This window comes from Dendropsophus ebraccatus, chromosome 3, assembly GCF_027789765.1.
Source record: "Dendropsophus ebraccatus isolate aDenEbr1 chromosome 3, aDenEbr1.pat, whole genome shotgun sequence".
Classification (NCBI taxonomy): domain Eukaryota; kingdom Metazoa; phylum Chordata; class Amphibia; order Anura; family Hylidae; genus Dendropsophus; species Dendropsophus ebraccatus.
Window position 1 is genome coordinate 8,926,803 of NC_091456.1, and position 14,204 is coordinate 8,941,006.

Sequence of the window (14,204 nt, forward strand, 5' to 3'; positions counted from 1 at the left end):
GTACTACTTGGCTGCAGTATGTCATGCATGAAATGTTTTTTCTCGTGCGTCTTATTGGGGGACACAGACACCATGGGTATAGGCTGCTGCCACTAGGAGGCTGACACTAAGAAAAAACAAAGTAAGTCAGCCCCTCCTAGCAGGCTATACCCGCCCACTGGCACTGAGCTAATTCAGTTTTAGCTTAGTGTCAGTAGGAGGCAGACGCAGGTCTGGTTTCTCCAGACCAGTATCTGCTTGACTTTTCTTTTATATTGTGTTATTATTACTTGTTTTTTTTTTCTCTTCCTAACAGTTTTGGGGCACGGTGGGTCACTAAAGACCCACCCTGATTCCCCCCCCCCCCTTTATGCAACCAGGGCACAGAACCTAAATGGAAAGGGGCTGTTTACCCTAGGTTGCCACCGGCCGGACCCAGCGCCCAGGACACATACTAGCCCAGCTGTCTGTTGCTCCTTCATGCGGATCTGCTCTGCCAGCCCCTGCCCGCCCAGCCTCCCAAAGTTGAGCGCGTCACAGTGTCGGCAGAAGATCTGAAGGCATAAGTTAGTCTCCCCTCTCTTTTCCCTCCCCTGGGCCCCGTCCCCTCTGTGGTCCCGAGGCCCCCTCCCGTGACCTATTCCGGGTGACTCCTGGCTGGGCTCTCTGCAGCACAATTCCCTCCTACGCAGTGTTCTCAGCGCTCCCGGGTTCTCCCGCGCCTCACCTCAGGACTTGATGCCCCTCCACAGTCCTGCGTCCGCAGGCGGGGGATCAGGAACTGGGATTCCGGTTCTCCGTTTCCAGAGGTCCCTCTTGACCGTGCACGGCCCGCGACTTCCGGTGGGCGTCCTCTGATTTGAGTGCGCGGCGCCTCCTTCCCAGCTACTCCTGGGTACTTTTAAAATTCCCGCGCGCGGTCTCCTGTTCCCGCACGGGCCAGCGGATGACGTCACTCCGCAAGCGGCGTGATTCGGTGCAGACCTCTTAGCAGTGGGACTACAACTCCCATCCTCTCTCCTCCTGCGGACTCATCCTGTTCTCTGCAGCCGCCCTGTGCCTTGACCAGACAGCTGCTTTCTCCCTCTGCCTGTTTTTTTTCTTCTGAGTTGTTGGTAAGCTCCCTTTCTATGCAGTTTTTTCCCTGTTGCTTTGTTCGGATTCAGAATACTGTGTGTCTTCTGTTACTCTGCAGGCTCGGTTGCTTCACAGTCTACTAGGTGCCTGTTTGTATTCTGGGTTGTGACACCTTCCTCCAGCAGCTGCCTGCCCTGAAGGAGCACACTAGATACATTTTTATTTCATTATATATAGTTTTTCAATTGCCATCTTATTTTCTTCATTATGTCTGACTCAAGGTCTGATTCCACACGCCGTCAGCAACCTCCTCCTTCCTCTGTTACCTGCTATTTCTGTACATCTTGTAACACTAAATCTGCTTCTGGTCACTCTCAGCCTCTCTGCTTGTTCCTTGCAGTCCAGTTCGTCTCTGTCCCCTGCTCAGGACCCCCCTCTGGAGTCCGAGGAGTCTGCCCCGGCTTGGGCGCGTTCCCTCTGCCAGTCAGTGTCGCAGATGGCTGTTCTCTCAGTCTGTGGCGGCCGCTCTTGATCGCCTGTCCGCTTCTTCTGTACCTGCCCATTCTCGCCCAGTGGGCTCTAATATTCGCCCAGACAGGAGCCGCTCCCGCAAGCGCCTTCGCCGTGCCTCTTCGCGCCCTTCCTCTGGCTCCCCTGGAACCAGTTTGGCTCCTACTCATGTCTCTCCGAACAGGCGGTCCCGTTCGCCTGGAGATCCGTCAGACTCTGAGTTGGCTTCCAACTCTGACGCTGAAGATGCTTCCCCCATGGCTTCCACGGTGGATAGCCTTGTGGCCGCGGTCCGCGATACCTTCCAGTTGAAGGATTCTCCGGACCCATCGCCCTCTGAGGTCTTTTTTTCATAAAAGCGCCCACCGTGTCCGTAGCACTTTCCCCAGTCACAGGGAATTTGATGACTTGTTCTCTAAATTCTGGAAGACCCCAGACAAACGTTTTTAAAAACCCAAACACTTGTCGGTTCTTTATCCTTTCCCTGAAGACCTTGTGTCTCGCTGGTCAGGTCCGCCTTCGGTGGATCCCCCGATTTCTCGCTTGACCAAGGTCACTACTCTTCCGCTGGACAATGCGTCGTCTCTCAAAGATTCCACTGACAGACGCACTGAGTCTTTAGCTAGGTCAGCCTTCGAGGCCTCCAGCTCCTCTCTCCTACCCACACTTGCTTCCACTTGGCTGTCTGTCCATTTCAGTGTGGGCTAAACCATTGAGGGATGGTCTTCTTTCTGGCTCATCAGCCGAGGATCTGGCTGATATCGCTCAACAAATTCAGGACGCGGCTCAGTACCTCTGCTCGGCTTCTCTGGATGCCGCAGCCTGCTCGGCCTTTGCATCGGCCAATATTGTAGCCATCCGCCGGTCCCTGTGGCTTCGTGCATGGCGGGCCGACAACGCTTCCAAACTGTCTCTTACCAGTCTCCCTTTTGCTGGTTCCAGTCTCTTCGGGAAACGACTGGATGACATAATTTCTGACGCCACGGGGGGCAAGAGTACCAATCTTCCCCAGCAACGCCCTAAACATCAGGATTTCCGTCGCAAACCAGACTCCTTTCGGTCGCTCCGGGAAATCCGAGGTCCCTCAGAACAAGAGGTCCGGATTCTCCAAGAACCGTTCTTCCTGGCAGGCGCGACCCGCCGCCTCCCGCACCTCCTTTAAGTCGGGCACCTCCAAGCCCGCCTCTTCTTGAAGGTTTTCCGCCACCCAGCTCTCCTCAGGTGGGCGGCCGCCTTCTATTGTTTCAGGAGGTTTGGCTCTCTCACGTTCAGGATGCTTGGGTGCGAGAAGTAATCTCACAAGGTTACAAAATCGAGTTCATTTCCACCCCTCGCGATCGTTTTTTCCTCTCTCGTCCCCCCCAGGTCCCCTGCCCTGGCGGCCGGTTTTCCCAGGCCATCCTTTCACTTCTCTCAAAGGGAGTGATTGTTCCCGTTCCTCCTCTTCAACGTTTTCAAGGGTTCTATTCGAATCTTTTTGTGGTCCCGAAAAAGGACTGTTCGGTATGTCCGATTTTGGATCTCAAACGTCTAAATCGTCATGTCCGACTGTCTCATTTCCGGATGGAGTCCTTGCGGTCTGTGATCACATCCCGGGAGCCGGGCGAGTTTCTCTCTTCAGTGGATATTCAGGACGCGTACCTTCACGTGCCGATCTTTCCCCGCCATCAGCGTTTCCTGCGCTTTGCAGTAGGGGCAGAGCAGTTCGTGGCTCTCCCGTTCGGCCTGGCTTCAGCCCCTCGGGTGTTCATGAAGACCATGGCGGCGGTCATGGCTCTTCTTCGGGCTCGAGGAATCTCAGTAACCCCTTACTTGGACGACATACTCGTCAAAGCCCCGTGCGAGGACCAGAACTTAGAGAGCCTCCAGATCACCCTAGACACGCTCTCATGTTTCGGGTGGCTGCTCAACCACCCAAAGTCCTCCCTAATTCCCTCCCAGTCCATTGTTTTTCTGTGAATGCGCTTGGATTCACAGCAGGCCCGCGTTTTCCTTCCGGAAGACAAATTGCAGTCCCTTCAGTCCGACATCAGAGCTCTTTGCGGTCACCGCCCAGTTTCCATACGTTCCTGTATGAGGGTGCTGGGGAAGATGGTGGCGTCTATGGAGGCAATACCTTTTTCCCAGTTTCATTCCCGTCCTCTACAGCTCTTCCTGCTGTCTCGGTGGGACAGGTCGCTCCACTCCCTGAATCGGCGGGTGCACCTGCCAGCGAACCTCCGAACCTCTCTCTGGGTTGCTCCTTTCTTCCCATTCATTGGCAGATTGTAACCACCGATGCCAGCCTGCGGGGGAGTTTGGAACGATTTGACTGTTCAGGGAACCTGGTCACCCAGAGAAGCTTGCCTTCCCATCAACATCCTCGAGCTGCGGGCGATTCGTCTCTCACTTCTGCACTGGCAGTCAGAACTCCACGGTCTCCCCGTTCGGGTACAGACGGACAGTGCCACCGCTGTGGCATATGTGAATCATCAGGGCAGGACCCGTAGCAAGGCCGCCATGATGGAAGTGGCGCTGATCCTCTCCTGGGTGGAGAAAGCCGTGCTTGCCTTGTCCGCTGTTCACATCCCGGGAGTGGACAATTAGATGGCCGACTGAGTCGTGCACGAGTGGATCCAGGGGAATGGGCCCTGCATCCCGAGGTGTTCTCCCAGATCTGTCGCAGGTGGGGGACACCAGATGTGGACCTGATGGCGTCTCGCTTCAACCACAGACTGCCGAGGTTCGTCTGCCGGACGCGGGACCCTCTGGCGCTATTCTCGGTAGCCTTGGTGATTCCCTGGCATCGGTTCAGCCTTCCTTACATTTTTCCTCCTCTCCCGCTCCTGCCGCGGGTGGTGAGAAAGATCAAGTCGGAAGGAATTCCGGTAATCCTCGTGGCCCTGGACTGGCCGCGGCGCGCCTGGTACACGGACCTCGTGAACCTCGCCGCCGACGTTCCCTGGCGTCTCCCAGACCGGCCAGATCTGCTAACTCAAAGACCGCTCTGCCACCCGCGTTTTGCCACGCTACGTTTGACGGCGTGGCTGTTGAAACCTGGATTCTGAAATCACGCGGTTTCTCTGATGCGGTCGTCAGGACCATGATTGGGGCCTGGAAGCCGGCTTCCGCAAAGATTTATTATCGTTGTTGGAGGGCCTACCTCCGCCATTGTGAAGCCTGTTCTGCTCCACCACTTTCTTTCTCTCTGGCGCGACTCCTTGCCTTCCTCCAAGCAGGCCTGGACTCCGGCTTATCCCTGAGCTCTCTTAAGGGCCAGGTCTCCGCTCTTTCGTTTTTTTTCCAGAGGCCCTTGGCGGCAGTTCCCTAGGTCAGAACTTTTCTCCAGGGGGTGGTGCATGTTGCGCCTCCTTATCGACATCCAGTTCCCCCGTGGGACCTGAACCTTGTCCTGGATGCTCTGCAGTCTCCACCGTTTGAGCCCCTTCGGGACGTGCCTTTGGCCATCCTTTCCTTTAAGGTGGTTTTCCTGGTGGCGGTCACGTCTATCAGGCGGATTTCGGAGTTGGCAGCTCTTTTGTGCCTTCCTCCCCTGCTGGTCTTGCACCAGGACAAGGCTGTCCTTAGGCCCGTGGCTTCCTTCCAGCCCAAGGTGGTTTTCCCCTTTCACCTCAACGAAGATATTGTTCTTCCTTCTTTCTGCCCAGCCCCCTCTCATCCGTGGCCTTGGCATCTATCTCTCCAGGACGAAGTCTCTCCGGAAATCTGACTCCCTTTGTCATCCCTGAGAGTCCTCGGAAGGGGTCAGCGGCGTCTAAGGCGACCCTTGCCTGCTGGGTCCGCTCTGCCATCGCTCATGCTTACCAGAGTAAGGGTCAGTCACCCCCGTTCCGGATTGCGGCTCACTCGACTCGTTCGGTTGGGGCTTCCTGGGCTATCAGTCATGGGGCCTCTGCTCTTCAAATCTGCAAGGCCGCCACATGGTCCTCGCTGCACACCTTTTCGAAGTTCTACCGTGTGGACACCTTTGCATCGGCTGATGCGAGTCTGGGCCGCAAGGTTTTGCAGGCGGCAGTGGCCTCTTCCTCCTCTTAAGCTCCACTCTTTCTTCAAACCCAAGGGACTGCTTTTTGGACGTCCCATGGTGTCTGTGTCCCCCAATAAGACGCAGGAGAAAGGAGGAGTTTTTACTCACCGTAAACTCTCTTTCTCGTAGTCTTCATTGGGAGACACAGCATTCACCCTCTGTTGTCTGTCTTAGAGTTGCCTGTTGGCCTGTGTTTTTCAGATTTTGAGTGTGGACTGTTTTCTGTCTATTTCGGCTCCTCCTACTGCTTTTTCACTACTGAATTAGCTCAGTGCCAGTGGGTGGGTATAGCCTGCTGGGAGGGGCCGACTTACTTTGTTTTTTTTTTTTTTTAGTGTCAGCTTCCTAGTGGCAGTAGCCTATACCCATGGTGTCTGTGTCCCCCAATGAAGACTACAAGAAAGGAGGAGTTTTTACTCACCGTAAACTCTCTATTTTCAGCCTGACATGCAGCAGCTAATAAATATGGGAAAACTTGTGATTTTTTTTTAATAGAAGTAAATTACAAATATAACTTTCTGACACCAGTTGATTTGAACAAAAAAGATTTTAGCTTGATAACCCTGTTAAAGCGACTCGGTACCCACAATCTGACCCCCCCTCAAACCACTTGTACCTTCGGATAGCTGCTTCTAATCCAAGATCTGTCCTGGGGTCCGTTCGGCAGGTGATGCAGTTATTGTCCTAAAAAAACAACTTTTAAACTTGCAGACCCTTGCCTAACAGGAGTATCTGTGCCCTAACCTTGGACCACCCCTCCATCCCTCTTCCCCACCCTCTTCATCATTAAGAATGCCACTGGAACATTTTCTCCTGTCTGAACATTGCACAGGTGCCTTAACGATCCAGCCCATGTTCAGTATTCACACAGCTGACTAATAGGAGACAATCTGCCTGGAGCATTCCTAATGATGAAAAGGGTGGGGAGGAGGGACAGAGGTTGTGCCAGCCTAATGCATACGCAATCTAAGCCCCGGCCGTTGGGCACAGGGCTGCCAGTTTAAAAGTTGTTTTTTAGGACAATAACTGCATCACCTGCCGAACGGACCCCAGGACAGATCTTTGATTAAAAGTAGCTATCCCAAGGTACAAGTGGTTTGGGTGGGTCAGATTGTGGGTACAGAGTCGCTTTTAACCCCTGGTTCATCCTTCCGCTTTCATTAAATTTCTCTCTGCCTCCAATTTACACACCACTGATGTGAAGGGTTGTGCGTTTCCTGCATCCTAAGCCCATACAGACACCATAGTCGGAAAGAGTGGGACACGTGTGCAGTGGAAGCTAACTTTCTGTCAATGCATGTACGCGGCTTTTCCTGGCTATGGTGCCTGCATAGGATTAAGATGCAAGAAGCGTGCGAACTGGAGGCAGAGACGAATCATTTAAATGAAAGAGGAGAAACTAGGGATTAGGCCGCCAGACCGTTGCACAGCTGCGCCTTCTTTTTGGCTCTTGATTACACTAATTGTGCAGTTTCTGTTACAAAGGTCCAAATGCTAACATCAGGGCTCCAGACTAAAAAATTTACCTAGGAGCCATTGGCTCCTAACCTGAAAAATTTAGGCGCCAAATAGAATATTTGGTCGCCAACATTTTAAAACATGTAAAATTAATGTTATGTTAAATGGGACTTACTGTGTGCAGAGGCCACAGCAGCATCCTCCTTTAGATTCTTTCTTTTCTTAGGCCCCGTTCCCACTGAGGAAAGGTAGCGGAATTCCGCGACAATTGTCCGCCGCTGAATGCTGTTAGACTCCTATTATGAGCGGGAGGCTATGGGAGGCACGCGCTCCTGCCCTGTCCGCGCTGAAGAATGAACATGTTCATTCTTCAGCGCGTACAGAGCAGGAGGCTAACGGCATTCCGCGGCGGACAATTACGTCGCGGAATTCCGCTACCTTTCCTCAGTGGGAACGGGGCCTTAGTTTGAAAACGTTCAACATGGAAACTTGCAACTTGACAACTATATACAGTCTGACTCAGTACTTCAGCTTCACTTGGCTAGCCTTTTAATGAGGCTTACTCTTCTGAACTTGAACTTAAAAGCTTGCAATTTGACAACAATATACAGTCCAATAGAATGTGTGAGGTGGTCTACAAGTCAGGTTCTGAGTCAGTGTATATACATACAGACACTGAGGGAAGTGGTACTGTGCAGTGTATATACATACAGACACTGAGGGAAGTGGTACTGTGCAGTGTATATACATACAGACACTGAGGGAAGTGGTACTGTGCAGTGTATATACATACAGACACTGAGGGAAGTGGTACTGTGCAGTGTATATACACACACACACACACACACACACTGAGGGAAGTGGTACTGTGCAGTCTATACATACTGACACTGAGGGAAGTGGTACTGTGCAGTCTATACATACCCCCCCCCCCCCCCGCACTGACTACCGCACCTAGCCGCCATCACAACAGACACTACCAATCAGCCGCCCAGGCCGCGGTCCCCCCACACAGATTAGTGGCCGGCCGCCACCCCTGCCGTCCCTCCGGTTGTACTCACACACACTATCCACAATCTTGGTGCCGCTGGGGTACACTTGAAGAACCGCCGGATGAGGAGAGGCGGGAGAGAGGCGCTGGAGGAGTGTGGCGCCTCTGCGGCCGTCCGTCCAATGAATGAAGGACGTGCGGGATGACGTCACTGGAGAAGCGTGTCCCCGTACACGTCATCCAGCACGTCCGTCATTCATTGGACGGACGGCCGCAGAGGCGCCACGTGCTTCGGTGCAGCGTGCGGAAGTCCTTAAAGAGACAGCCGCCGCCGGCGCCATTTGCAAGATATCAGTCGCATTGGCGACCATTTTGGTCGCCATCTGGAGCCCTGTAACATATTCCCTTTAATGGTGCGTTCACACCTACAGGATCTGCAGCTGCTTTTCTGCTGTGGATCCGCAGTAGATTTCATTTAAATAACTGAACACAGCATCAAATCTGAACCATCAGATCTGCTGCAGATCCTGTAGGTGTGAACGCACCCTTAAAGTGAATGTACCTTCAAGTGTTGCACATGGATAGAACGGCGCCGGGGTCCTCTTTTGAAACCACAGAAGAATTCCCGCGCACAGTGCCGGTCTATTACAGAGCACCAACCCAGGCCTCGGTTCAAAATATGGACTGTGACACCGTGCAGAGCTTAAAGTGAATACAACTTTTGTTACATTTAATGCACACAAAGATACAACCTCGGCACTTCCATACGTCTGAACTAGAGATGAGCGAACCTGGAGCATGCTGGAGTCTATCCGAACCCGAACTTTCGGCATTTGATTAGTGGTGGCTGCTGAACTTGGATAAAGCCCTAAGGCTATGTGGAAATCATGGATATAGTAATTGGCTGTATCCATGTTTTCCAGACAACCTTAGAGCTTTATCCAAGTTCAGCAGCCCCAGCTAATCAAATGCCGATCGTTTGAGTTGGGATCGACTCGTACCTGGTTCGCTCATCTCTAGTCTGAACGCAACCATAGACTGCTGTATCCTGCACCGCTTTCGAACCACCGCTACCGGAGGTGCTCTCCCGCATAAAGGAACAGTCTCTTAGGCAAAAATATCCAGGAAGGAGAAGCGGAGACACTCACCGATTGTAGCAAAGTATACATTTCTCTTTAATCCATAACAGGCAACACATGAGATCAGTGGATGAGCACTAGGCAACAGCCGTTGCCTAGTGCTCATCCACTGATCTCATGTGTTGCCTGTTGATGGAATAATGAGAAATGTATAGTATGTCGGTGAGTGTCTCCGCTTCTCCTTCCTGGATATTTTTGTTACATTTACTTCAAGGTCCCCATGAACAGTTGGCTGAACCAATTGTACTTGTCAGCATAGGCTAACTGTCTGTGTCGGGGTTGTTGCATAAAACTGCAGACAATCATGGTTTGGTCTGGTCTACAATATCACCGCTTTCTTTCTCTTTTATATAGAGCAGAAGAGATCTCCTTAGTGCACACTATACATGGAGAAGGTATACAGATAAACCAGGGGAGGGCCTTATAGCTGCCATGAGAGATCTAATAAGTGAGCATGTATTCTATAGGTAACAGGAGAGACTGACATCCTGGCTATATAGTAGGGCAAGCTCTGGATTTAACATGACACTGTCGTAATGATAAAATGTTCAGAATGTATGGATGCAGCTGAGCTGGGATGACACACACTTGCTGGAGAATAAGCATTACATGTGCCCAGAGTGCTACAAGACTTCAATTTTGACTTTCATTTCAAGATTCAGAATTCCGTTACAAGACACTTATGTATACAGTACAATACCCATCCCCTTTCACTGCTATAAAACATTAGAAGGAACTGACCTCCCCAATCATTTACAGAGCCCCATCAATGTTTTACCTGGACCCTTATAGAAATGGGTAAAAGAAATCAAAGGGCAATTTAGCATCAATGGTCGGCTGAGCTTTGTAACCAGGGCTGGCCGGCTGGGATACGTCCACAAAACTCACAGAGGAGGAGACCTGTACAAACCGTACACCGTCCAGATTATTCTGTGAATAAAACACAGTATACAACTAGATATGAGTACGAAGGGTTACACTGTAGCTGCACCCTCGGCCCATGTACGTATGAATAGAACTACTTACTGGGAAGAGCGCATAGGCGATATTCTGCTCCACATTCACTATCTGTGCTTGGGGATTCACCAAGGAGCCGTATTTTGTCCAGCTGATTTTCAGCGTTAAAGAAACTGGGATTTTGCACATTCCCTTGAAATAAAGAATTGATTAAAAAGTGACAGTTCTAGAAAACCAGGTGGTTCCACACTACATGCAAAAAAAAAAAAACCCCAGACCTTTTCCATGGGCCTGGGGGTTCCATAGGAACTCTCATGCAGCCAATAATCGGTCTGTGTAAACGTGCGGCACAAATAAAAGCGTCATCTTTGTGCAGATTATCGCGCCTTATAAAGGAACTGCAAGCCACAGCTGATGGCAGCACAAGAAGGGGCCCTTGGGGTGTATTCACATGTACAGTATCTGTAGGGGAGTCAATGCTGTTTAATCATTTAGTTACACTGATATCTGCAGCCAATCCTGTATGTGAGTATGCACCTTAGGGGACCAACATTCATGAAGTTTTTTCTTTTCTTTCAAATCAACTGTTGCCAGAGATTTGTAATTTACTTCTATTAAAAAAAATCTCCAGTCTTCCAGTACTTATCAGCTGCGGTATGTCCTGCAGGAAGTGGTGTATTATTTCCAGTCTGACACAGTGCTCTCTGCTGCCACCTCTGTCCATGTCAGGAACTGTCCAGATCAATAACAAATCCCCATAGAAAACCTGGTACTGGAAGACTGGAGATATTTTAATAGAAATAAGTTACAAATCTCTGACACTTTTTGGCGCCGGTTAATTTTAATGGTGCGTTCACACCTACAGGATCTTCAGCTGATTTTCTGCAGCAGATTTCATTTAAATAACTGAACACAGCATCAAATCTGCTGCAGATCCTGTAGGTGTGAACGCACCCTAAAGAAACATTTTTTTTTTTTTTTTAATTCTCAAGGGGTTAATTCTTACACACATACAATGCTAATTAAATTATAAAGGTGAAATTACCTGAACATCGGCTTGATCTGTAGTCACAGTACTAAGTGGCACCCAGTCTAATACATTCTCGGGCTGTGAATTCCCAAACTGGGCCACATAGTTTGGAAACTGTTGTCCTTGTAGGACATTTAGAATGGCGGTGCTGGCAAACTTACACAGTGCAGAACCTGTATAGCTGAGTCTGAAAAGAAAAGGAAAAAAAAAAATTCTCAGATATAGACAGTGGCCCAGATTTACTAACGCTGTCCAATTTTTAGATGATGCAAACCTGGACAGACAGGGAGGCATTTATCAAAACCAACGTACAAGTGCGCCAGTCTGACAAAGCCCCGCCCCCATGCCCCACACCACATTTACTGAGAGGCACAAGCCTAAAGGCCCTATTCCACAGAACGATTATCGGCTGTATTCAGCCGATAATCATCCCGTGGAGTAGAAGGCAGCGATCCGCCGACATCGTTCATGTCAGCTGATCGTTGCGTCGTTTGTCTTTCAAACATGTTGAAAGACAAACGACTCATACAGCAACGATCTTCTGCCATCGCCCTGTGCAATAGGAGCCGCGGCAGCAGACCGCTGCTGTATGCTATGGGCTGCACGGACGATTTAGCGATCACTCGGGCAGCTCCCTGTGGGCCCCCCCCCCCCCCCCCCCGGACTCACCCGCGTGGAATAGCGGCAGCAGCGAGTGGGGAACAAGGAGCAACCGAGCACTAATAGCGTTTGTTTGCTCCTCTCAGTCGGCCCGTGAAATAGGGGCTTAAAGGAGAAGTCCAGCGAAAAATTTTATTAAAGTATTGTATTGCCCCCCAAAAGTTATACAAATTACCAATATACACTTGTTATGGGAAATCGACATAAAAGTGCTTTTTTCCCTGCACTTACTACTGCATCAAGGCTTCACTTCCTGGATAACATGGTGATGTCACTTCCTGGATAACATGGTGATGTCACTTTCTGGATAACATGGTGATGTCACAACCCGACTCCCAGAGCTGTGTGGACTGTGGCTACTGGAGAGGATGATGGCAGGGGGACACTGAGGGACACAGGGCACTGGAGGGACACTGAGCATCCCTCTGCCATCATCCTCTCCAGCAGCAAAAGCCCGCACAGCTCTTGGGGTCGGGTTGTGACATCACCACGTTATCCAGGAAGTGACATCAACATGTTATCCAGGAAGTGAAGCCTTGAAGCAGTAGTAAGTGCAAGGAAAAAAAACAAAGATTTGAAGCCAAAGCCAGGAACAGACTATAAACAGAGATCAGGTCATAAAGGAAATAAATAATAATAATTTGAGATTTCTCCTCTTTTCAAATCCATTCCTGGCTTTGGTTTCAAATCTTTGGCAGATAATCTGTCAAATAATCTTTCTGTGTCAATAGACATCTCCTTACCGCAGTCTGCATCCAGATATCACGTTATAACCAAATAACACCGGACTCCTGGTTCCTGCTTGTGCTAAACAGTCTTGGTCACTGGAGCTCTTCAGCAGAGTCAGCTGCCCAAACCTATCGGTACTCTGAATAATTCCTGATTTATACAAGATTGTTAAGGAAACGTTTAACTATAAGGGTTTTTTAGGTGTTATTGCAAGATCTAAGGGTCCATTTACACAGAAAGATTATCTGCCAAAGCCAGAAACAGACTATAAACAGAAATCAGGTTATAAAGGAAAGCCTGAGATTTTTCTTTTCAAATCCATTCCTGGCTTTGGCTTCAGCTCTTTGGTAGATAATCTGTCAGATAATTTTTCTGTGTAAATGGACCCTAAGGTTTCTATTACATGAATTAGTCGGTTTGTCTGCAGCACATCCTGACTCACACCCTGAAGCTGCTAAAAATCCTCACTGCCTGCTCCACTCTGTCTCCACTCCTCTGTCCTCCCCCTCCCTTCTGAGACTGAGGTCACATGATCTCTGTCTCTTCTTTTGCCAGACAAGATGTAACACCTCATCTGTAACCCTGCCCACCACTGCCATCACACAGTGATCACTTGACCAAGGGCGGGGAAACAGCAGCCTCTCCTGAGTAGTATAGGGGAAAGGAGACACTGTTGTTTCATCTCTTTTCTTGTCTATCTATCTATCTATCTATCTATCTATCTATCTATCTATCTATCTATCTATCTAGATACTGTGCCTGTGGTGGGCAGATCCTAGAAAAGGCAGGGCAGGTACCCAGAGATGTAGTTTACCGACCAGGTGCCATGATGTAATACAGGGATCATTTGTAAAAGTTTAAATCTGGGGCTAGGAGCATTGTGTGCATTTTGGGGAGAATGGCTGGAGTTCCCCTTTAACAATAAGTTGACAGAGCTGTACTTGCCATTAGGCACTCCTGGTCCTGTGCTTAGGACAGCATATATTTGGTGTGAATGTTGCTGTCATGCTAAGGGGTGTAGAAAAAAAAAAGATGTCTCTCTTTGGCTGAATCCCTGCAAATCAGAACGGATGCAGAATTGTACCAACAAATTTGCCGCTGCTCATTATACTCTTGTGGATTTGTGATTGATTTCACTACTTTCTGTGTATACAAGTGAGAGCCACATTCATGGAGCCAAAATTCCTGTAATTTTTGCATAATTTTTTTTACAACTGTATTGCTGGTTTTTACATTAAAAAGGGGTAGTTCACCAAAAATGTTTTTATTTTAAATCAGCTGGTGCAAGAAAGTGCCAGATATTTGTAATTTACTTCTATAAAAAAAATCTCCAACCTTCAAATACTTATCAGCTTCTGTATGTCCTGCAGGAAGTGGTGTATTCTCTCCAGTCTGACACAGTGCTCTCTGCAGCCACCTCTGTCCATGTCAGGAACTGTCCAGAGCAGGAGAGATTTTCTATGGGGATTTGCTGCTGCTGTGGACAGTTCCTGACATGGACAGAGGTGGCAGCAGAGAGCACTGTGTCAAACCGGAAAGAATACACCACTTCCTGCAGGATATACAGCAGCTGATAAGTACTGGAAGACTGGAGATTTTTTAATAGTAGTAAATTACAAATCTCTGGCACTTTCTGGCACCACCTGA

The 14,204-nt window shown here is 49.6% G+C and overlaps 1 protein-coding gene across 2 annotated transcripts in view; it reads right to left on the reverse strand.

Moving 5' to 3' along the window:
• The window catches only part of TCTN1 (tectonic family member 1), a 120,018-nt gene that overhangs the window by 1,199 nt on the left and 104,615 nt on the right, over positions 1 to 14,204 (reverse strand). The window contains exons 11-14 of one of the 2 annotated variants that reach the window (XM_069960796.1): positions 12,572 to 12,710; positions 11,184 to 11,355; positions 10,208 to 10,330; positions 9,960 to 10,111 (exon numbers count right to left, since the gene is read on the reverse strand). In XM_069960796.1, coding sequence (XP_069816897.1) covers positions 9,968 to 10,111; positions 10,208 to 10,330; positions 11,184 to 11,355; positions 12,572 to 12,710 — 578 coding nt within the window. In that variant the 3' untranslated portion in view covers positions 9,960 to 9,967. Of the gene's footprint in view, positions 1 to 9,922; positions 10,112 to 10,207; positions 10,331 to 11,183; positions 11,356 to 12,571; positions 12,711 to 14,204 lie in introns of both variants that reach the window. The other variant, XM_069960797.1, reaches the window with a different exon arrangement.